The 22,441-nt window shown below is 35.7% G+C and overlaps 1 protein-coding gene across 4 annotated transcripts in view; it reads left to right on the top strand.

Annotated features, from left to right (window-relative positions):
- Positions 1-22,441, top strand: part of ALCAM (activated leukocyte cell adhesion molecule) — a 201,735-nt gene that overhangs the window by 140,124 nt on the left and 39,170 nt on the right. For all 4 annotated transcript variants that reach the window (XM_079923418.1, XM_079923417.1, XM_079923419.1 and 1 more), the window contains exons 2-8: positions 1,950-2,050; positions 5,913-6,132; positions 12,959-13,023; positions 14,253-14,340; positions 14,797-14,979; positions 19,856-19,983; positions 21,488-21,620. In XM_079923418.1, the coding sequence (XP_079779544.1) occupies positions 1,950-2,050; positions 5,913-6,132; positions 12,959-13,023; positions 14,253-14,340; positions 14,797-14,979; positions 19,856-19,983; positions 21,488-21,620 (918 nt within the window). The remainder of the gene's footprint in view (positions 1-1,949; positions 2,051-5,912; positions 6,133-12,958; positions 13,024-14,252; positions 14,341-14,796; positions 14,980-19,855; positions 19,984-21,487; positions 21,621-22,441) is intronic.

Below are 22,441 nucleotides of genomic sequence, written 5' to 3'. Positions count from 1 at the left end.
TTATTTTAACAATGTTAAAAATTCTGGAAAGTAGTTGTGCAGTATATTTACATGAAATTTGTGTTCTTTGTAATGCTTTTGTTCACTGGAGCAAAATTGCTTTAGAGGAAAGTAGATTCCTCAATTGACAGAATTTTAAAATAGGAATTTTATTACCTTTTCTTTCTTTACTAAGATTAATGATTTTTATCCCTATATGAAATTTTTATATGTTGTGGTTGATGGGTAACAGAGAGAGATAGTATCCACCGTATCTTGTTTCTTCAGAAAGTCAAGATGGTCTTATTCATGTGTTGTAAATTGCCTTAGCTTTGCACTTTAGCACCACCTGGTGGACAAAATATCATTTCTTTTTCTTTTCAGTTTAAAATAAAGTTAGCCGCTTAACACTCTGTATCCAACTGTGACATATCTTAACAGGTATTTAATTGTAAATGTATCTAACTTTGGAGATAGTTGTAAACAAAATAAGGTAAAAAGATCTGATATATTTCCTAAGTACTATACAATTGTCAAGTTAAATGCCTGTTGCTTTAAACTTCATAAATATATACAGATTTGAATAGTATGTTACATACATATGCAAAAATGTGGGTATTGTTGATAATTTAATTATTGATCATCACATTCTTTTCAATAAAGAATTAAATAAGACCAGGAAGTTTTCTTTACCTTAGTAGCAAACTATTGCTTAAGTTGGATTGTCTACCCAAAAAGCAGTGTAATCACTTCATGAAGAAATTTCATACTACAAATACTTTTCTTTTTTTTTGGCTGCCACGCAGTTTGCAGGTTCTTTTTTTCTTTTTCTTTTGCAGTACGCGGGCCTCTCACTGTTGTGGCCTCTCCTGTTGCGGAGCACAGGCTCCAGAGCGCAGGCTCAGTGGCCATAGCTCACTGACCTAGCCACTCCATGGCATGTGCGATCTTCCCGGACCGGGGCACAAACCCGTGTCCCCTGCATCGGCAGGCAGACTCTCAACCACTGCGCCACCAGGGGAGCCCCAGTTTGCAGGTTCTTAGTTCCCCGACCAGGGATTGAACCTGCGCCCTCAGTAGTGAAAGCGTGGAGTCCTAACCACTGGAGTGCCAGGGAATTCCTTACAAATTCTTTTCCTGTTAATATTTTATGTATAATTAAAATGAAAACTAGTATTTTAACCATTAATACTGTAAAGCAGGCCATTTTCATGCTCATTTTGCCACTTATATTTAAGATTCAGTTGTGGTCTTATATGTATTAGTTCTCAGTTTTTAATAGTTTTTAAATTTTTCTGAATTTAAGCTTAAGCTAACAATATTTTCAAATGAAAAAAACAAACATATTTAAAGCTAGTTTTGAGAATTTTAAGCATGCTAATCTCTTTGTATAGTCCCACATTTCTATGAAATATAGTGAAGTTTTTTCTTATGAAATATAGTGAAGATGAAAATAAACCCTCAGATTCCACACTGTTCCTTTGGCATATACTACTTATCTATTCCTCGGTAAACTGAGAGGTTTATAGATTTGAATTATGTGACATTTGAAGCCTTAGTAGCTAAATAAGAGCTGTTGATATTTATAGGGAATATGTTCTAACTACATACTTTGTTTTATGTCATTTAAGATAAAATTATAATACATAACCTTCACTAAGAAATGCATCTTGGGGCTTCCCTGGTGGCGCAGTGGTTGAGAGTCCGCCTGCCGATGCAGGGGACACGAGTTCGTGCCCCGGTCCGGGGAGATCCCACATGCCGCAGAGCAGCTGGGCCCATGAGCCATGGCCGCTGAGCCTGCGCGTCCGGAGACCGTGCTCTGCAACGGAAGAGGCCTTTCAACAGTGAGAGGCACGCGTACCGCAAAAAAAAAAAAAAAAAGAAATGCATCTTGAACTGAAATTATTTACTTTATTTCAAGAAAACATTTAAACTCTTCTCTCTCCTGTGTTCCTTTTTTTCTAAAGGTCTTGGATGGTATACTGTAAACTCAGCATATGGAGATACCATTGTCATGCCTTGCCGACTCAGTGTACCTCAGAATCTCATGTTTGGCAAATGGAAATATGTAAGTGTGACCTACCTTGGACTTGGTTAATTGCCTCTAGTTTTTGAAAGAAAATTCCTTCTGTGAGTAGATGTGAATTTCAAGTTAACGTAATGACAATATTCAACTGTGGATATAAATGTAAAAAGGTGAAATTAATGTGTCGAATATTTCAAAAGAATAATCCCTAAGTCTTACATAACAAATGCTATTTTAAAATAAAGCCAATAAACAGGTAATTCTTAGCTCAAATTAGTCTGAAAGATTCACCCTGAAGTGTTTGAGGCAGAAGAAAAGGCAGAGTTCCAGGGTAAAATCAGTGGAGTATAGGACAGAGCTTAGTGGAAGATGGCAGCCTTTCTCTACACACTCATGTTTTGTTTGGTGTAGTTACTGCAAAGGCAAGATGCACCAGAAGCCAGAGCATTCAAATGTTCACTGAAAATTAGTCATCAGTATTAGAAGCCTGTTACTTGATCTTAGAACTCAGTCGAAGTGGTAGGTCCTTTTAAAATTTAACATTGCTGATTTTACTCATTTTTTGCAGGTAGCAAAATCATATTTTCTCAGGTATCAAGGTACCGATGGGTCTGGAAATGAAGGGTAGATATCCTGGTAGGTGATGTGGAAAGGCTAGGTAACTTTGATAAAATATCTCAATTTCATTACCAAGACCAACAAAAGGTGTCTGTGTGGCACAATTTCCCAGTGCTAGATCACATGAGACTCACAATGGTTTGCAAGCTTAAAAAGAGGACATATGTTTCATTGAACACAACTGGCAAATTTTCCCTAGGTCCATGAAATGTTAAAAGGTATTTGAATAGGAAAAGGATTTGATGGTCCAATATTTTTTTTGACTTTGGGCATAGATTTTTATTATGTATTATTCTTACACACGTAAAAAAAAGCAGAATTAATTGGTTGATATATTCCTGAAAGCATCTTACACTTCTGAATTACTTCAAATCCAATCACACTTCTATATTACTTTAGTTCTTGTGATGGTCCAATAATTTTTGAAAAGTTTTTTTACTGCACTACTTCTCAGAGCCTTTCCTATATTAAGATACATGATGAATTGTCTGAGTTCATTCATTTCTTAAGTTTATTGAACCACACAACTTTTCCTCTCAGATATCTGCAAGAACAAACGTTGTGCAGAATAGAAATGTACGTAAGTTGCACCCCAGGGGTAGTATAACACAATCTTTTAAAATCTGGTTGTGAAGTCAGACTGACATGTTCTACCATGTGTTGGCTGTGGGATTCTGGATGAGTGAATTAATCCCCATTTTCTCATAGAAAAAAAATGAAATAATAATAATCTTCCTTATAGTGTTGTGAAGGTTACATGAAGTAACTCATATCAGAATACTTACCTAGTACTTGGCACATGGTAATTGCACGAAAAGTGTAAGTTGTTATGAGTGTGGGGCTACTAAGCTCTAAACACACTGTGTGAAGGTCAAGTGAAGGCAAAAGAAGGAGGTGAGGCAGCATAGCACTTCCCTGATCCCTCCTCCTGTTATCCAGCTCACACTGGGTAATTTCTGACTATTTCTGGCTCCCTATAAAAATGGAAATATGAAGTTAAGGCCTATGTGGACAAAGTCTATTAGCTTCCCTAAAATTCCAAGGGTCTGGGAGACTACCACCTCATTCACCATTGAGTCAAACTTAATGCAAAAATAAATGGAATACAGTGGTGAAAACTTCTGTGATTATAGACATTACTGATGCCCAGGAAATAATTTTCACCTAAATGTAACTGGCACAATGGCAATGAAAACAAATAATAATGACAATTTTCTAATTGTTAATGAAACAAAAACCTTCAGTAATAAACTGATGAGATACATTTGAAGTACCATATGCTCTAAAAGCAGTCCTGATTCGCAGACATACTATACAACCTCTAATTTAATGTAACCTGAAAGACAAAGAGCAGATTTGGAAAGAGTGAAAGGGAGCAAACACAGAGGAAAGATGGATTAGTTTCTCTCTTACTGCACCGTAATCTCCCTGTGAATGGAGATCATAGCTCCCTGTGCACCCCGCCCTACCTCACTCCCACCACCTCTTCACCAGCATCTGCCTCTGTGCCTTGTACAGAAGAGGCATCTAATGGCTGTCGAGAATGATATAGTGTAGTTATAATGGAGCCAGGCTGTGGAGCTCCAGTCTTGGCCCTGCTGAGATACACTGGCTGGGGCAATGGACCAGTTATTTAACCAATCTCTGTCTCCATTGTCTAAAAATGAAGACAATATTATGTGTAATTTACAGGGTTGTTATGAATATTAAATCCATTAATGCATGGAAAGCCCAAAGAAAGTACACTGGCATACAGTTAAGTGCTCGAAATTTAATAACTATTATTTCTTGCATAAGTGAACAAATATATTATAGACGTTTAAGATACTGGTCTAACATATTTTTCTTAATGAAGGAATGATTTAATACAAGGATTTGCATTGTAAACCTGTGGCAAAATTAAAAGATTTAAGGAGAATATTACTGACGTATTCAGATATCCAACCAGCTAAACCTTTTGGACTCCAAGATTAGCTTAGTAATTGTCTTAGTCAGCTTGGGCTGTTATAACAAAATACCACAGACTGGATAGTTTAAACAACAGTCTTTTATTTCTCACAGTTCTGGAGGCTGGGCAGTCCAAAATCAGGGTGCCAGCTGATTCACCTCTTGCGGAGGGCCCTCTTCCTGATTTGCTGACAGCTGCCACTTGCTATGTGCTCACAAAACCTCTTCTTCGTGTTCTCATTGAGAGAGAGAGCTCTCACGTTTCTTCCTCTTCTTATAAGGGCACTAATCCCATCATGAGGGTACCATCCCCATGACCTCATCTAAACTTCAACACCTCTCAGGGGCCCACCTCCACTAATCCCACATTGGGGGTTAGGGCTTAGGCATATAAATTTAGTCCATAACATTAGTAAATATTAATAATTTTTTAAATGTTACTCCTTATAGCACCTTGAAATTTGTCATGCATTTTAGAATGTTTTATCATATTTTATTTTCTCAAAGGCCTTGTGAGGTAAGTAGAAGAGGGATTGGCCCTTATTTTAGATTATTGTTAGTATGTAAGAGAATGTTTGTGGGAGCAGAGAAAGAAATGAATTATGTCTCAGTGCTCTTGGCATAATTGTATATGCCAGATTTTATATGAAAACACTTCGAGCTAAGTTTTAAGATTCAGATAGCAAAACTATGGGTTTTAGTGATTAATCTAATTCTGTTGCTTAATGGACATGATCATTTCACAAGGGCAAATACTGTTCCTCTATGAAGACTCATTAAGCTATGTTAGGTGTAAAGGTCAGCTATGCCAGTTCTGGCTGAAACTGAAAAGTGTGGACACATAAAGTATGTGGATTAAAGTAATGAACATGCTAAAGATAATTGCCCAGGATTTCTAAATGAGTGTTTGCAACTCAAGTGTATGCTTGCTCTGATAGTTAGCTGAAAATCCTTTTGTAACATAATACTTATATGTTTGTTTTCATCTATATTTTTTCTTTTACATTAGACATAAGGCCAACCCTTGTCATTTTCAAAACAGTTACTAATTCTGTCCTCCAGATGCAAGAAAAGCTTGGATTCCTAAAGTTCTGTCCTTTCACTTTTGTATATTTAAATTGATACCTGTAAAAGAACTTAACAGCTTCTCTTCTTATGAAGAGTAATTTTCTGTAACCAAAGATTTATATGAGGCACTTATCTAAATTTATTCTTCTTGGACCAAACTACAAATTTTGGTGGAATAATACGGCCAAGAAAATTTTGTTGTTCTGGCTGTAATCCTGAAACATCTAAATATGCCTGTTTTTAAAAAATGTATTGTTATTTCAATTTTTAGGAAAAGCCTGATGGCTCCCCAGTATTTATTGCCTTCAGGTCCTCTACAAAGAAAAGTGTGCAGTACGACGATGTACCAGAATACAAAGACAGACTGAACCTCTCAGAAAACTACACTCTCTCTATCAGTAACGCAAAGATCAGTGATGAAAAGAGATTTGTGTGCATGCTCGTAACTGAGGACAACGTGTTTGAGGCACCTACAGTAGTCAAGGTGTTCAGTAAGTAGTCTGCAGTGTAACTGCTAAGTGGGATTGATGGCTGGTACTAGAAAATGTTCTTTAGAAAGAAGACTGAACTCTCTGTAGTGTCTCCACAGTAGGCATCTATGTAAGAGGACTTCTAGAGATCTTCATTCTGCTCGTGCATGCTGTCAGTGAGGAAAACAAAAAACCTGAAATGCAAATAGGAGCTTTACAATGAGGAAATAAAAGAATATTCTGTTGTTTTGTTGGGTAAAATTTCCTGTGACATGAAGTACTGCTAAATGAAAACTGACATGTGATCCTTTACTTTCACTGGCGTACAAATCAATGTTCTGTGGTAAATATTGAGACATAGATATATAATACATGCACATATTCGTGCATATCATGCTTACATATATATGCATTTGGCTAAACCATATAAAAGTTGCCATTTGATATGTAAAAACAATAAAATACAAACAGGAGACCTAAGTTTTCTGTATATGTATATACATGTGTGTGTACACACACACATTTTGACCTTTAATGCTTAATGCTTGTTGATTTACTTCTTGAGACTGTTCAAGCGGTTTAGAAAATTGCCCTAAAATAAAGAAGTTCACCCCACTCTAAATGTGTACATGGAATCCACCAAGGGGAAAAAGTAGAGGAGGGTTGGAACAAGAAAAGGTTGTAGAAGAAACTTGGAATAATTACTGGAGGTTACTTTGCCTCATGATGATATATAGTTAATGTGCGTGTACAACTAGCTATGCAAATGAATGACTTGAGAAGTTCTAATTAAAACTTTTTATCTTTTAATATTCTAATAAAATATCCCACCTTCATTACATCTTAATATCTTAGAAATTACAGGGAGAAAAATAGGTCTCGAAAGTTTCAGAATGCCAGTCTTTTTTAATTAGGGAAGAAGGTCTCACTTTTCAGTTTTTTCCTCTGCTTTCTGATAACTTGACAGCACCTAGAAATTATTAAAATAAACAGGGAAGAAAGAAACCCAGAGGGCCTTGCTACTACAGCAATTAACCATGGATTTTTCCTGTTTCTCTCGTAATAGCCTATACAACTAAGTAGGACTGTCCCTTAAGCATTTATATGGACTTCAGTGCTCCTATGGACTCATGACAAGGATTCAAAGAGTGCTTATACTATCAAGGAGACCTTTGTTCTCCCGAAGAACCTTGTAAAAGCATGATACACGTTTCAGTTTATTACCTTTCAGCTTAGAAGGTACTTTCCAGAAACCATCCACTCAACTCAATCATTTTATGGATCAAACGAAGTACCAAGCGTTTCCCAGTTATGCCCCCTTCCATTAAACACCCCGGATAATCTCCATCCTGTATTTGCCAAAGTCCCATGTATTTTTTCTTTCTTGTCTTTTATTTCACTTTGATGTTATTAGGAAGATGGATGGTGTGCTGCTAAAAACACTATTTCTAAAGAGAGCAACCAAAATCTTTTTATTAGGCCATGACATCGTAAATATAAGTACACAAGAATGTACTGCAGTAGGTACAGAGATTAAGTCACAGCATTTTAAAGTTATGTGTATTGATTTGTCATTGACATGTTTCTTTGTTATTATGTTAAAATTACCAAATATCAAGACAGTCTACAAGAAAGTTGAGAAAATTCAGGTTGTTCCATTTCGAAGAAACATTTGTGACAATTTTCAGAATATAATTTTTTTAATGCCATAAAAGTTCATTTGGCCTAATTTGATAAAATTTGTAAGCTGTTTTGGAATACAGAGAATTTCTATGGCTATAAAAACAAACTTACACCCTGCATACCATCAGCTCCCCCTACCCGCTTCTCTTTTGAATGTTTTTGAAAACAAAGTGATTCTCAGAAACAGAATTTGCATTCCAGGCTCTGGGCCAGAGAGAATTTAAATAGACAAGTTACACACTTTTGAAAATGGGGTTTTATACTAGAAACTGTGGGACCCTCCAAGTCCAATTAAATAAACAGCACAGCTCATGATAAAGAAAGAGTTTGCAAGAGCATATAAGGGCTTTGCTTTTTTAAAAATGATGAATTTACACTGGATCATTATTTGTGAAGCAAATAGCAGCTGTGACATGGAGGCTTTCATTCTACCCATGTATATATTGCAATCACTTAAGAGTTACTAGGCTCATCAATCAGTCCTCTGTTTCCTTCTGTCGAGTCACCTAGCACCTAGCAACGTGCACTGTGTACCACACAATGAGTGTGGTTAACGTGAGCTAATCCCAGATCAGTTTGCTGCGGTGTCCTCCTGATGAGCACAAACTGTTTTTATTCAAACTAGAGGCCATGACTGATGACTTTATTACTTCTGATGTAAGTTTGTTTATTCAGTTTTAAGCTATATCTCAGATGCAAGAAGTCATGCCCATAAAGCAGACCAGATCCAAGTAAGTCCCATGCTTTGTCACCACTAATGAGGCATTTTTGTTTGGTTGGTTGGTTAGTAGTTGAATGGCATCAAAATCAAACTGTTTGCATTTAATGCACATTTGAAGTTAATAAAACCATCCCTTAGCAAGAGTAGATCTTAGAGGTTGAATGCTTGCCCAGAGAGCCAAATGGCTGTCGGTGGTACAATGGAAAAATCACTGAACTGGTCATCAGGAGATCTGGCTTTGTTAGATGTGCTGCTAATTTCTGACCTTGGGCAAGTGACTTCACCAGTCAGGGCAGGGGCTTTGATTCTCTCATCATCAATAAATAAGTACTTTGGATTAGGCGGTAGTTTTCCCACTCTGTTCCTAGGATCCTCTTGACGTGCTAATGAATAGGGCTGAGGTGGGTGAGGAGCTGCTTCTACTTGATTAGCTATAATTCGTCCACTCAATATTTTGAAGTTTTATCATGATATTTTGTTCAGGGGGAAAAAAGGGAGAAGGGCTTGAGTACTAAAAAGCATTTGAAAACCACAATCCAGCCTAATCTTCTGCACTGGTGTGTGTGGTATTAAAAGGAAGATTGCTCCCGCGACTTCCACCTGGACCAACCAGCTCTTCTAGTGATGGTTGACATCACAGTTATTTGAGCTTTCATTGGGACACTGTTCTCAATGTTTTATCAAAACTGAGCATCCCTCCTCCCACCCCCTCTGTGAAAATTATTCAACTTTCAACTGCAAGTCATTTTTATTTTTTCAGAATGAAGGAAGCAGAAAATACCTTTTTAACAAATGAGATCTACACTGTATATTTCATTTTGATTCTTTAAATATAAAAAAATACCTTTTCCCATCTCATAAGGAAAATAAACTATGATTTCATGCTCACAGTGATTTACTTAAAGTACATCAAGTGTTGATTGCTGACAAAGTACTGAGAGAAGCACCCTTGACTCAATGTAACCAGTGCACCTGCCTTTTCTTGCTCCCCTCCCATATCCAATTGAGCCACATCCTCTGTGTGAGGTTATTGAGAATAACACTCATGCATTTGGGTGATATAGAGCAGTTTTGCATTCATCACTCCATCCTCAACTGGCTGTGAAACTCTTGACAAAATTATTTTACTAATGCAAATAAATTTGTAGTATGACTTTCCCTTTCAATTCTATACTTAGTTATGAATCCTTGAATCGTATTAAGACATAATTCACATAAAGTTTTTTTAAAACACTTTGGAATCAATATGCAATTTGGCTAAAATAGTACACATCCTCTTTTATGGTCTTCTAACTAATACTCATGGATTGTTACAAGCTAATATAAGAGAAAGTTACATACAAAATATGAATTTAATATAGAGGGTTTGAAACAAAAGTTTGAGAAAATAACTCAGAGAAATGCAATAGGTATTGCCATTACTTTCTCAGTACCCACTGTGACTCTCTCTTCTAAATGGAAAAGTGAATAACAGTACAAAGAGGACTAAATTTTTAGCATACTTTCATCAGGTTTTCCTGGGTTTGCTGCAGTTTTATTTTATTGAAATAAGAATAAATTTTAGAAAGTGTTTATGGAAAGAAAGCACACATGGCCATGTGGAAAAGACTAACAATTGTAACACATCAGTATTTATGGTTATATGGGGTTTATAAGTCAAAGTAGAGGAATATATTTGACATTAGAGGAAGTATGTTCCAACTGAAATGGTATCTGATTTTGGTGAGCTAGAAATTAGTACAACTTAACAAAACTGCCCATCCTCGTATTCTATTAAGAGCCTAATTTTTTGGAGAATTTTTTCAAATCTCTCTATATATTCCAGGCATAGATAGTACTGAGGAAACAAAAAACTATTTGCTCTTTTTTTCTTGTTAATCTTGACACTTGATCAACCACAAAAATTAATTTAATATCTTACCTCTCTTGAGCTTTCAGAGAGGTGTCACTGAATAACTGATTTTAGTTCCCAGAGAACTTACATTTACTCAAGCTCCAAGATTTTTGTTCTGTTTAAATATTTTGGATGTAGCCCTCTCTCAAAGGTATTAGACATTTGCCATAAAACATTGAATTCTGAACATAATTTAAGGTTTTTTCAATAACTCAGAGTTGTAATTATGAACATTAATGATGTTACATTAAGATAATGGTAAAACCAAGACTTACTGATGTGTATTGGAGAAGGCTTTAATCCCCTACCACATGTTTCCCAGGAACTGCTATTTATGTCGTTTTGATTTTTATAATTTATTTTTTCTAATTGAAAAACATTTTTTAAATTGAAGTATACTTGATTTACAATATTATATTAGTTTCAGGTGTACAACATAGTGATTCAATATTCAATATTTTTATATTTCCCTGTGCTTCACAATATATACCTGTTACTTATTAATTTTATACATGGTGATTTTTACCTCTTAGCTCCCTGCACATATCTTGTCCCTACCCCTTTTCCTTTCCCCACTGGTAACCACTAGTTTGTTCTATATATCAGTGAATGTGTTTCTGTTTTGTTATATTCATTCGTTTTCTTTTTTATATTCCACATATTAGTGATAACATACAGTATTTGTCTTTTTCTGTCAGACTTATTTCACTAAACATAAATACCCTCCAGGTCCATTCATGTTATTGCAAATGGCAAAATTTCAGTATTTTATATGGCTGACTAGTATTCCATTAGGGGTGTGTGTGTGTGTGTGTGTGTGTGTGTGTGTGTGTGTATACACACATGTAACAACTTCTTTATGTGTAATGGACACTTAGGTTTCTCCCGTATCTTGTGTATTGTAAATAATGCTGCTAAAAACACAGGGGTACATGAATCTTTATGAATTAGAGTTTTTCTTTTCTTTGAATATATGCCAGGAGTGAAATTGCTGGACCAGTTTTTTATATTTTGTCAGTTTTTTCTATTTTTGGTCACATTCCTAACAATCAGGTAGCCAGGTGCCACTTCTTGTTTGTGTTAATATAATCGTCTGTTATGCTTTTCTATTTTTCTATGTTTCTTTTTTCCATTTTTTTTATCTTTCTTATATTTTCTTTCCAATCTGTGCATTTAGAATATAGATAATCGCTCTTCAGAAAATTGTATCAAGAGAATTATACTTCTAGAATTAATAGTAAATAGGCCTCTTATAATTAAAGTGTAAGCTCAACAGATAGGCAGATTCACTATTATTATTAATTATTCTAATTTCTAATATAAAACAATTGCAAAGGGAAAATTAACTCAGGATGTTAACCTGAAGAAGCCTACATTATTTTTGCATACAATCTTGGTGATACCCATCTTGCTATTCCAAAGACTTTTTGTCTTCATCCTTGTTTTCTATAATGGTCTGGGTAGGTAACATGTCTGATAACTGAATTCCAAATTGAGTAATAATTATACAAAAGCAATTTAGTTTAGTTTGGTAGTCAAAATTAAAAGTATAGAGATGGTAGACAATAAGACTATAGAAGAGAGAATAGCTGGTTGTTTTTGTCTATTTATTTGAAAATAGAATAGTTCTCCATGAGACTCACAAAAATCAATGACAATGAGACAATATCCATTTTCTATAGACTAATTGTTAGAGCTAATTAAAAAGTTTAAAAATCCATCAATGATAGATAACTGATAGCTAAGAAAAAATAAGTTTAAATAATACCTTCTTGCTGCAATTTGTAATCAATTTTTCCCGAAGCCTCTATCAGAATTTATGCTTACAGAACTTCCTATATTTAAAACGCTTCTGTCCATTATCTCAGGTTCCAAATGTGAAAGATTTTCTCACATTTATAGTTTCATAATATAACTTCATTTAAAAGATAAGGTGTGAGATACACAGGAAACTTGGGCTTCTACATCCCTTAGCCACTTTGCATTTCCCATGATTTTAGAGCAGTGATTCTTAAACTCCACTGTGCCCAAGAATCCCCAATGGAACTTGTTTAAAAAGTAGGTTTATAGGATTTTCCCCAGATATGCTGATTTAGTTGGCCAGGTAGAGCCCAGAAATCTGCATTTTAAATAAGCACCCCTGTGATTCAGATTCATGTGGACTCAGGTTTTCATCTAAGGAGATGGAAATTATTAAGTAGAAAGTGCACATGGTAACCAATTGCAGATAACATATCCTCTTTAGTATATTAACCTCTGTTTACAATCTAAACCGTACTCACTGTTTATAAAGCATCCAGAAAACATTACCAGTATTTTATTCACAGGAATAATAAGCACTTAAAATAATATTTAATATAATAAAGCAAATATTTGGAAGGGGTAAACTAACCAGATTTCTTAATTATAGATTATATGAGAAATCTATTTTTTATTTTGTTGCTTATATTTCTACTTTGAGTAAATGAATTATTTTTCTATAAACCAAACTACAAAAGTTCATTTTCTTCTCCCACATGCACTTAAAATCTTTCTCTACTTAACTTTAGAGCAACCATCTAAACCCGAAATTGTAAGCAAAGCCCCATTTCTTGAAACAGAGCAGCTTAAAAAGGTAAGAACTTGTTTTTGATTAATTGTCTTTCCTTAGCCTAGTGTTGAATGCCTTCTCCTGGCCTCAGATGCCAGGACAAATAAGATAGACTTTGCTCAGTGGAGCTGACAGCTGACAGTGTTCCAGGTGCCAGGCAGAAAATCTGCACAAGGTAAAGAGGAGACACAGAGGAAGGCGTGGTCATTTCTGAAGGGAGGAGAGGGAGATGAGAGTTAAAAAAGGCATAAGTCTTTCTTGTTTGAACGAAATGGATGTTTAATGAAGTAATGACACATGAGTAGATTTTCTCCAGACCAAAGGTAAAAAGGGCTTTCCAACAATATGAAATAATACCATGTTAAAGAAAATGGCATGTTTGGGAAACACATTATTTGCGTTGCTGGAATTTTGGGCGCTTAGCCAGTGGGCAAGAGAGTGCAATAAGAGATAAATCTCGAGAGTTAAAGAGAAGCTGGATTATGACAAGGCTTCTGTCATGTATAGTGCTTGGTCTCTATCTTATTGACAAATTAAACTATTGAAAAGTTGAAGTTAAGGGATAAGATCAGATTTAAACAATCACAGTAGCAGAGGTTTGAAGGAAGTCTGTATTGAAGGAGGGACAAAACTGGAGTTCCATATATGAACACATCACTTGATTCATAATCTCATTTTCACTAACTAAAATAGCCAAATTTTCCTTGGCTGGGGGAAAAAACAAGTTCAGAATTCTTTGAATCAGAATGAATTTGACTGCATAATACAACACTAAATATTAAGAACACATGTGAAATAAAGTGGTGGGGATTATAGATCGTGGTAAGTATATGTCATCTGAAATAAATGTAGCATGAAGCTGGAGAGGCAGCCTCATTTTAACACCATTAATGATTCTTGAATACACAGATCTATGAACCATGGTAATAGCCAATGTTAATATAGTTATGTTATTTAGTTAATGTTAAAACTGAATACTGTCAAAATGAATTGGGTAATGCTTTTAAATGAATGTGATTTCATGAATGGTGGCAGCATCTATTGCACATTTTAAAATGGGCAAGACCATAATTTTAAGCACAAAACATTGTTTTTATACAAGTGTGTATTCATTCAGCCCTTAGTCAAGGCTTGGAAAATGAATGGGTCAGGAAATCGTTGGAGTAACTCTGCATCCCTTGAGGAGTCTGGGGCTTTCAAATGGACAACCACTGATGGAACCAAGGTTGTAATATTTCCTCTTTATTTTGCAGTTGGGTGAGTGCGTTTCAAAAGACAGTTATCCGGATGGCAACATCACGTGGTACAGGAATGGAAAAGTTCTGCAACCCCTTGAAGGAGGTGGGTAAGAAGTGGGCAATAAATTCAGATGACCTGTTTTGCCTTTCTCTTGTCTAAGCATTCCTTAGACTATCCTGAGTCTAAATGCATTGCCCTCTTTTGATCTATGACTCTATACTTTGTTACTTTAAGTATCCATTAAATCAGAAGGGATTTTTAAAACATCATTTTAGGCCTTGTGCAGAAGAATCAAGAGCAGAGAAAATTATTTCTCTATATGGCATGTTCTAAAAGTTAATTAAAGTGAGTGGGAGATAGAATTCCAGGATTCTATTTCTGTCCATGTCTCTGATTCATGTTTTTGAAAAGACATCTACCTCACTACATGTCAATTTTCCCTCCTGTTAAATACAGTAAGAAGGACAAAACCACTTCTCAAAGTTGCTGTGACAGTTAATTAAGGACTGTGATTTTCCGATGAAAGATCCTACCATTAGTGTTCTTTATTTTCTTCAGCGGTGGTCATAATTTTTAAAAAGCAAATGGACCCAGTGACTCAGCTCTATATCATGACTTCATCCCTGGAGTACAAGACAACCAAGGCTGACATTCAAATGCCATTCACCTGCTCTGTGACATATTATGGACCATCTGGCCAGAAAACAGTTTACTCTGAACAAGCAGTCTTTGATATTTACTGTAAGTAACTCAATATAAAATTATGCAATTTTTATGTATTAGAAAAAATATCCCAATGCTATTTTAAGTCCCAATCCAAAAGCTCTTTGGAATCTACTTCCAAACCCCCATCCCCATTGCATGGTACCCAAATAATCTCTTCCTCTTTGCAAGACCTATAGAATAAATGCTGACACATCTATGATATCTTTCACTCTCTACTTTGTTATTTATAATCATCTCTTCTGTATTCCACTAGACACTAAGTTCCTTAAACACAAGATCTCTAACTTAGTCTGATTTCTTCTGGTAGTCCTCAGCCCTGACGCACAGCCTTGGATTTTGGAGGAGTTCAGAATGCCATCTGATGGTTTTCTGAATGAATGACAGATGAATAGAAGCTTATGACTGATTGGTTTTTTAAATATGGAATTTCCATTTTAATAAAGAAATTTATTTTACTAATGAGATCAGTTGCATAAAAGTTAAATAGGATTTTGAATTCCAACATGTTTTGGTTAACAATGGATTTGAATATTAGACTACAAAGGAACTTTCTTGATCATCTGCTCTAAGTCCATTATTTTAGCTAGCAGTAAAGTGAGACCTAGAGACTTGCCCTAACTTAGCTGTGGCAAGTGGATTAGAATCCTTTTCTCCAATACTGTGCTCTTTCCTGTAAGACAGGAGCCAAGATAATATGATTAAGAGCAAAGATGCTGGCAATCCAGTCCCAGTGCTGTTAGTTTGTATTTCTAGAAAAGAAGCTTAACTACTCTAGGTCTCAGTTTTCCTATTTTGAAATAGGAAAAATATTAATGTAATACTTAACTCATGGTGTTATTATGGAGATTAAGTAAAATCAAAAATCTAAAATAGCACAATATATAGCACATTAAATGCTCATTATTAAATACTATCATCATTATTACTATATAATCATTATTACTTCATAAGCATAGGCTAGAGATATATCTTGGGGAAAGATGCAAGAAAACTTTATTATTACTTATTAGTGAGTCAGAAATTCTCATAATACTGCCTTATGTTGTAGAATAACCTAGTACTTCTACGTCTATTTGAGAGAAAGGGTAGAAATGCCCACTGAACCTTCAAAGAGTTTTATCTCAGCTACATTTTTATTTTGGCTCCATGAAGTGCAGAACCTTATAGAAGAACAGAACTGAAGTTCCACATGCCCTAACCGTAATGGGTTGTTTTGCCTTAAACTTTGTAAATAAATTTCAACTTGATTTAAAAGCAAGGATTGAAAGGATTTCATCATGTACAGCTTATCTAAAATCAAACTATTATTTCTGTATGTGGAAGCAGAACTCTGTTCAAAGATATTCAGTTGGAAATAAACTATCTTGGTGTAAGTACAGGAGTACAAGATAGGAAAGAACAGCAAGATGAGTGAAAAGGATTGGGAAATTGGCTTAAGAAAGAACAGAAATGTATGTGAGTGTCAGGCATGGGCAGATAGATGGGCAGAAAAGTCCTTGGATGAGGAAGAAGGAAATGATTTTACTGTGGCTGGCTGTGTGGGGAGCACTGGGCACAGCTTTTGAGAAAGCACAATGTATGCAGTGCTGGGCTTCATGGCAAAGACCCAAAAGTGTTTAATATATAGTGCTGACATTCAAGGGGTTTACTATTCCAATAGGTAAGTAAGACATGTACATCAGAAGGAAATTGTCAATGCAAAGTTGCAAGTGGTAAGTGCTACAGGGACTTAGTGGACAGTCCTGAAAGCTCAGGTGCCCAAGGACAGTGATTCTAAAACTTCAGGATATGCATCAGAATCACGTGGAGGACTTGTTAGTAAACAAGTTACAGGACCTGGCTTTATATCTCCTCATCCAGTAGTTGTGGAGAGAGGCCCAATACTGTGCATTTCTAACAAGTTCCTTGGTGATGCTAATGCTAATCATCTGAGGACCACAGCTGGAGAGCCACTGCTCTAGAGTGACTTTAGAGAAGTGAAGGAGGAGCTAAATGGAAAGTACAGAAGAGTACATTCAAGAAAAAGAAATTTGATCAGTTCATCTTGAGGAAGCCTGAGAAAGACGCGCTGGTCCACTCCTTTACCCTATCCAGTCAGTAATTTTTATAGAATCCAGTCAGAAGTTTTATAGAATCTAGCTCTTTCATCTTTGTATGTGTCTGATTCTGCCTTCTGACACTGCCTAAGATTATGCCACTATTCCTCATTGCTGGTATTTTTGTAACAACTTCTAAAATAGTATTCCTGTCTGTTCACGCCAAACTGCCCTGCAAGCTCCTGCCAGAAATATCTTTCTAAAACACAAATGTGAACATGTCACTACTGTGGTTAAAACTCTTCAGCGACTCCCCAGATCTCTCAGGTTAATCTTTAAACTCCCAATTTCAAAATGCCTTGAGTCCCCTATAGCCATGGTCCTGACATGTCTCAACCTTCATCATTTAACTACTTTCTGTAGTCTGTTCTATTTTCAGGATTCCTCCTGTAGAATACTATGTACATTCCTATCCATATGCTGTCACTATCTTACCTTTGTTATCCAGCAAACACCTCCTTATTCTTCAAAACCCAGCTCCAGGGTCAATTCCTACAGGAAGCTTCCCAGTCTGGCGGATCTGTAAGCTACCAGTGATTACTATGCTTATGCATCTTAGGCAGTTTTTGTGTTGTTATAGTCTTAATTGATAAGTTTGGTGTCATCATAAATAAACTGAAAGTTCACTGAGGGCAGGGAATTGCTGTTTTTGACTTTGTAACTCTTGCACTTAGTGCCTGCACAAAACAAATATTACCCAAATGAGTGAATAAATGAGTGGACAGAGGATAAATGGGGAGAAGGGAGAAAGAAAAATTGAGTAGATTCTTTTGATCATTACGTAGGGGTATTTATGGAGTAGTGAGATACAAGAGTCTTACCTGAACTAAGTTCAAGGCAATTGTGGATACCAGTTTAAGACATTTTTATTTCAATTTTTACATATTGGGAATGCATGAAGAATTTTAAATATCATTGTAATATTCAAAGCACTACTTCAAAAACTTATTTAGAGGAAAAAATATATATATAAAGATGTAGAAAAGAGAAAGGCTCACAGGGAAGGACCAAATGAAGTTTGGAGGCAATGTTTCAGGTGTAGATTAGTTAGAGCCTGTGCTAGAGAAGTGTGGGAATAGAAGAGGAGACTCAGATGCAAAATATAAGGATTAATCATTAAGAATGGGTGATTGAGTGGATAAGAGAGGGCAAAGGAGAAAGCCAGAGTAACTGGCAGACTGATGATTCACTAATAGAGTCAAACTGAAAGTCAAAGGGAGAGCAAGAGATCTTTAATTTTGTTGGACGCAACAAAAATAGTGGGCAACCAGAAGGCTACTGTTAAAACTCAAATGTGTTACATTAACCTCTGATCTCAGTGTAGTTCTTCAACTCTCTAGTACAGAGCAGAGCCTATTGCAAAGGGGACACAGAGAAGGGGGGTTTTAAAATAAAGCATGAAGTCAGACCGATTATGATTCCTAGCTGTTCTGTCATCAGCTTTGGTCAGAGATGTGCTGCAGTGATGTGCTACAGACCAAGCTAGTCAGAGAAGGGCCATGAAAATGAGTGAGGGAGGCCTAGAAATGGAAGGCCAGTGGAGGACAAACTTTATTTACTTTCTGACTTAACTGAGAACTGCTGGTCAGGGAACTACCTCAGGCAAATTCAGAAAAATGAACAAGTATATTAAACCAATCTTTGATTAGTCTCAGAACATTCTGGGCAAATATTCAGAGATGCCCAAGCATGGGAAAAAGTCAGAGAAGCAATCCATAACAATCCTTCTAGGTTGTTTTTCCTGCACTTTAATCTTAGAAAGGTAAGTAAATGACTGCAAGAGATAGAAAAAAGCCTCAAAATCTACCACTTATTCGTCTCACTTTATTAGCTAATAGCAAAATAAGTCTTCATAGATAATTTCTGGTGCTGCCGGTTTGGAAATATAGACACGTGCCTCAGTAGTTATTAAGCCTTGTGGAAGAGGTTCTCTAAAATAAACCTTTGCATTATATGATTTCAAAATTCATTGTTCATTGTATCATCAGCTACATAACAAGTGGATACATTAGAAAGTGGGTCATTTATAACTGCCAACACCACCTCCTTTTCTTTCCTATTAGCTGGATATGGTCCACTGTGTATTCAGCTTTTAATTTCTTTAGCATTCTACTGTTGAGCAGTAGCTTCAACTAAAGAATACGCTTTAGCCCTATTTTCACCATAAAAATGACCGAAATGGAAGGAAAGTTGCATCTTGGCTCCAATGAACAGAAAAAAATTACAATACATTCACAGTTCTGTTGATTGTGTTAAGGGTCTCCCTCAGTTCATGGATTTATCTTTTTGAAAGCAGATCTACTCTCCGGCATGCCAAAAATCTTGCTGGTATTGTTTGGCTCATGTCCCTTTTTATTTAATATAAGGTATTATTGTGTAATAAGTGTGGGGGAGGGGCTAATAGTTTTAGCTCCTTTGCTAGCTGTTCCAGTCTTTCCAAACTGTAAGATACATATAATATAGTTATGTGTCCTTATAATGAGATTATACAGTGAGATTGTTCCTACTGGTCTTTTACACATAAAATAATTATGGTCATTCCTACCTCAGGTAAAGACATTTTGCTGAGAAGAAATTGATTTTTATGTAACAGGGTCTCTTTGTAGTTTGCTCTAACCAAGATTAGTACTTGTCAAGTAGCTATTAACTTCAATCCTTCTATAAAAAGATACATTTAAGCAATTACCATTACTAGCTTCTTGAGAAAATTGTGTATAATTTAGTCATTTTCATTGTGTGTACTGAGTAATTTGGTACTTGATGAAATGGTTAACTTGTGTCTGTGACTCTTGCAGATCCTACAGAGCAGGTGACAATACAAGTGCTTCCATCAAAAAATGCCATCAAAGAAGGGGACAACATCACTCTTAAATGCTTGGGAAATGGTAACCCTCCTCCTGAGGAGTTTTTGTTTTACTTACCAGTAAGTGCTTCAGAATTATTACTTGAGTGAGACCACCATCATTCTGTCCTGTTGTTTGGCAGCTGGCTGACATTAAGAATTGTATATTCTTGGGCAGCGTGAGTGAGGAAAGGATGTTATTCTTGGAGTCAAGGGACACCTGTGGAATGTCCTTTAAAAGTTTTTTTGGCATCTGCCAGTGCTCTTGCCTTTTTTTAATTCACTGTTAAGGGAAATCAGGGGCAAAGAGGAAAAAATCTGATCATAGGAAACTGTAATGGTAGAAACTCAAGGTCTCATTATCCAAATAAACTATAAGAATCTGCTCTTCAGAAGCAAACAAATATAAAATGAAGAATGATGACAGCAAATGGTCTGATGTGGATTCTAAAGCTATACACAGTGCATTCATGAACACATCCCTGAATTTCTGATATAGGGACACTTCTATTGCACATTATATCTAGCTTGATAGAATAAAGCAATGGGCTGTATCTTGCCATTGTATGTGGTCTTAAACAGCCATTTTCTCAACTTTTATCAGTATCACAGCTGAAAGAAATGATGTCTAGAGGATAATTTGGATGTGTTCTAGATGCTATGGAGCCAGACTAGGAGAGAGCTCTGTCTGAGGACACTTGCTGGCTCTCCCACAGCCTTCCCAAGTTGGCGTTTGACATAACCTTCCACTGGGAGAAGCCATATACAACTCTGTACTGCATTTACTGCAGGAATCTGTTCACAAATGTCACCCACTGCATTGCTCAGTAATGTTTAAGAGTATCATCCACTATATTACTCAGAAGACAAGTATAAGTAATTTCCTTTCTACTTAAATGTTGACAGAAAATTCTGTTTATCTTAATAAACTGACATATTGTTTTTGTCTAAAGCACAAATGAAAAATTGAAACTAATTATGTTTCTACCTTGATTTTTTAGGGATGACAGAGCCAAAATTGTGTCTTAGTTTTAACAACAATTATCTTTTTTGTTACTATATCCTCCTAATTCATCTATATATTTTTTAAATTCTTAGTTATTAATTCTTTTCTTTGTCTTTTCTCTTTTTAAAATTTCTTTTCCCCCTCTCTTTCTTTCTTCCTCCCTCCCCTTCTTCCTTCCTCCCTCCCTCCCTCCCTCCCTTCCTTCCTTCCTAATTTGGATTATATGTTATGTTTTCTTTTAAGCTGCCTCAAATCTTTTTGTCAGATTAAGCAAGGGATAAATGTAAAAATAAAATATTAGACATTTTTTTAAAATCTGCCTTAACAAACACAAGCCATGCTGTCAATAAAATAGATGTCATCAATACAATGTAAATTAGCTTCTCAATTTCCTTAGAACCAAATTACAATTATTTTTCCAGGATTCAGATAATACAAACTCTACTCTCATTTGTCCAATTGAAGAAATACATTCCTTTTTTTTTCTTATCTGAGAAAATGTCATTTTAATCAAGAAATATAACTGTTCTTATTGTAGCTACCAAGTGTAATCATCTGACATTTTGCCTCTATCAAAAGGGACAGCCCGAAGGAATACGAAGTTCAAATACTTACACATTGGCAGATGTGAGGCGCAATGCAACAGGAGACTATAAATGCTCCCTGATAGACAAAAAAAGCATGATTGCTTCAACAGCCATCACAGTTCACTGTAAGTCACCGTATTCTTCATTACCAGCTTCACTTTAAAGGCCTCTCATAGTCTAACTTTGCTATCTCTTCAAATAAATTGCAGCTATATTTTTCTTAAATAATGTGGTTTCAATAGACTTACTAAAGAGCATCAGTGTGAACCCAACTTTGGTCCAGATTTGCCCTACAGTATTGAAATCTTGAATGGATCTAATAATTGCAACTTTTGGCAGTGATAAACCTCCACCTTCTTTCTAAATGTCTTCAGTTTGTGGTATTAATAAAATATTCACATGCATCTTAAAGAAATAAATTATTTTATATCTTAAGAAAATATTTGGATATTCTCGAAGTTTACAAGGTTTGCATTTGGTCAAGAAAAGTGTAGGTTAAGTATCTTTTTTAAATTACAGAGTACTCTTAACACCCAAGCCCAAGCAACAGAAATTTTCTAGAAACAGAACCACTTCAAAATCACCCAGAACTTTTAACCCACTTTTATACTTCAGATACTCCAAAAGTTATATTTACTCCAGTAGATAGAAAAAAATAAATATGCATAGAAAACAGGTACTTCACTTGAGTTCTTCATTTTGTAATTCCTGACAGTCTGTATTATTGATGTACCCTATGCATTGTAGAAATGGGAAACTAATTTGAACTGCTCCCTGGTGACACTAGAATACACAGAGTGCTTTGGGCAAATGTCAGTCTTGCTTGGAAATATAAGCCAAATTTTCTAATAAGTCCTTTGCACCCAACAGCACCTCTAGACATGATCCATTACAGTAAGGTTTCTCTAGACATGATCCACTACAATCCCATTGAATATGAGTGTTT

The sequence above is a fragment of the Stenella coeruleoalba genome (genome assembly GCF_951394435.1).
Source record: "Stenella coeruleoalba genome assembly, chromosome: 5".
Lineage (NCBI taxonomy): Eukaryota > Metazoa > Chordata > Mammalia > Artiodactyla > Delphinidae > Stenella > Stenella coeruleoalba.
The sequence above is the reverse complement of the archived record's forward strand: the minus strand, read 5'-3'. Positions and strand labels throughout refer to the sequence as shown.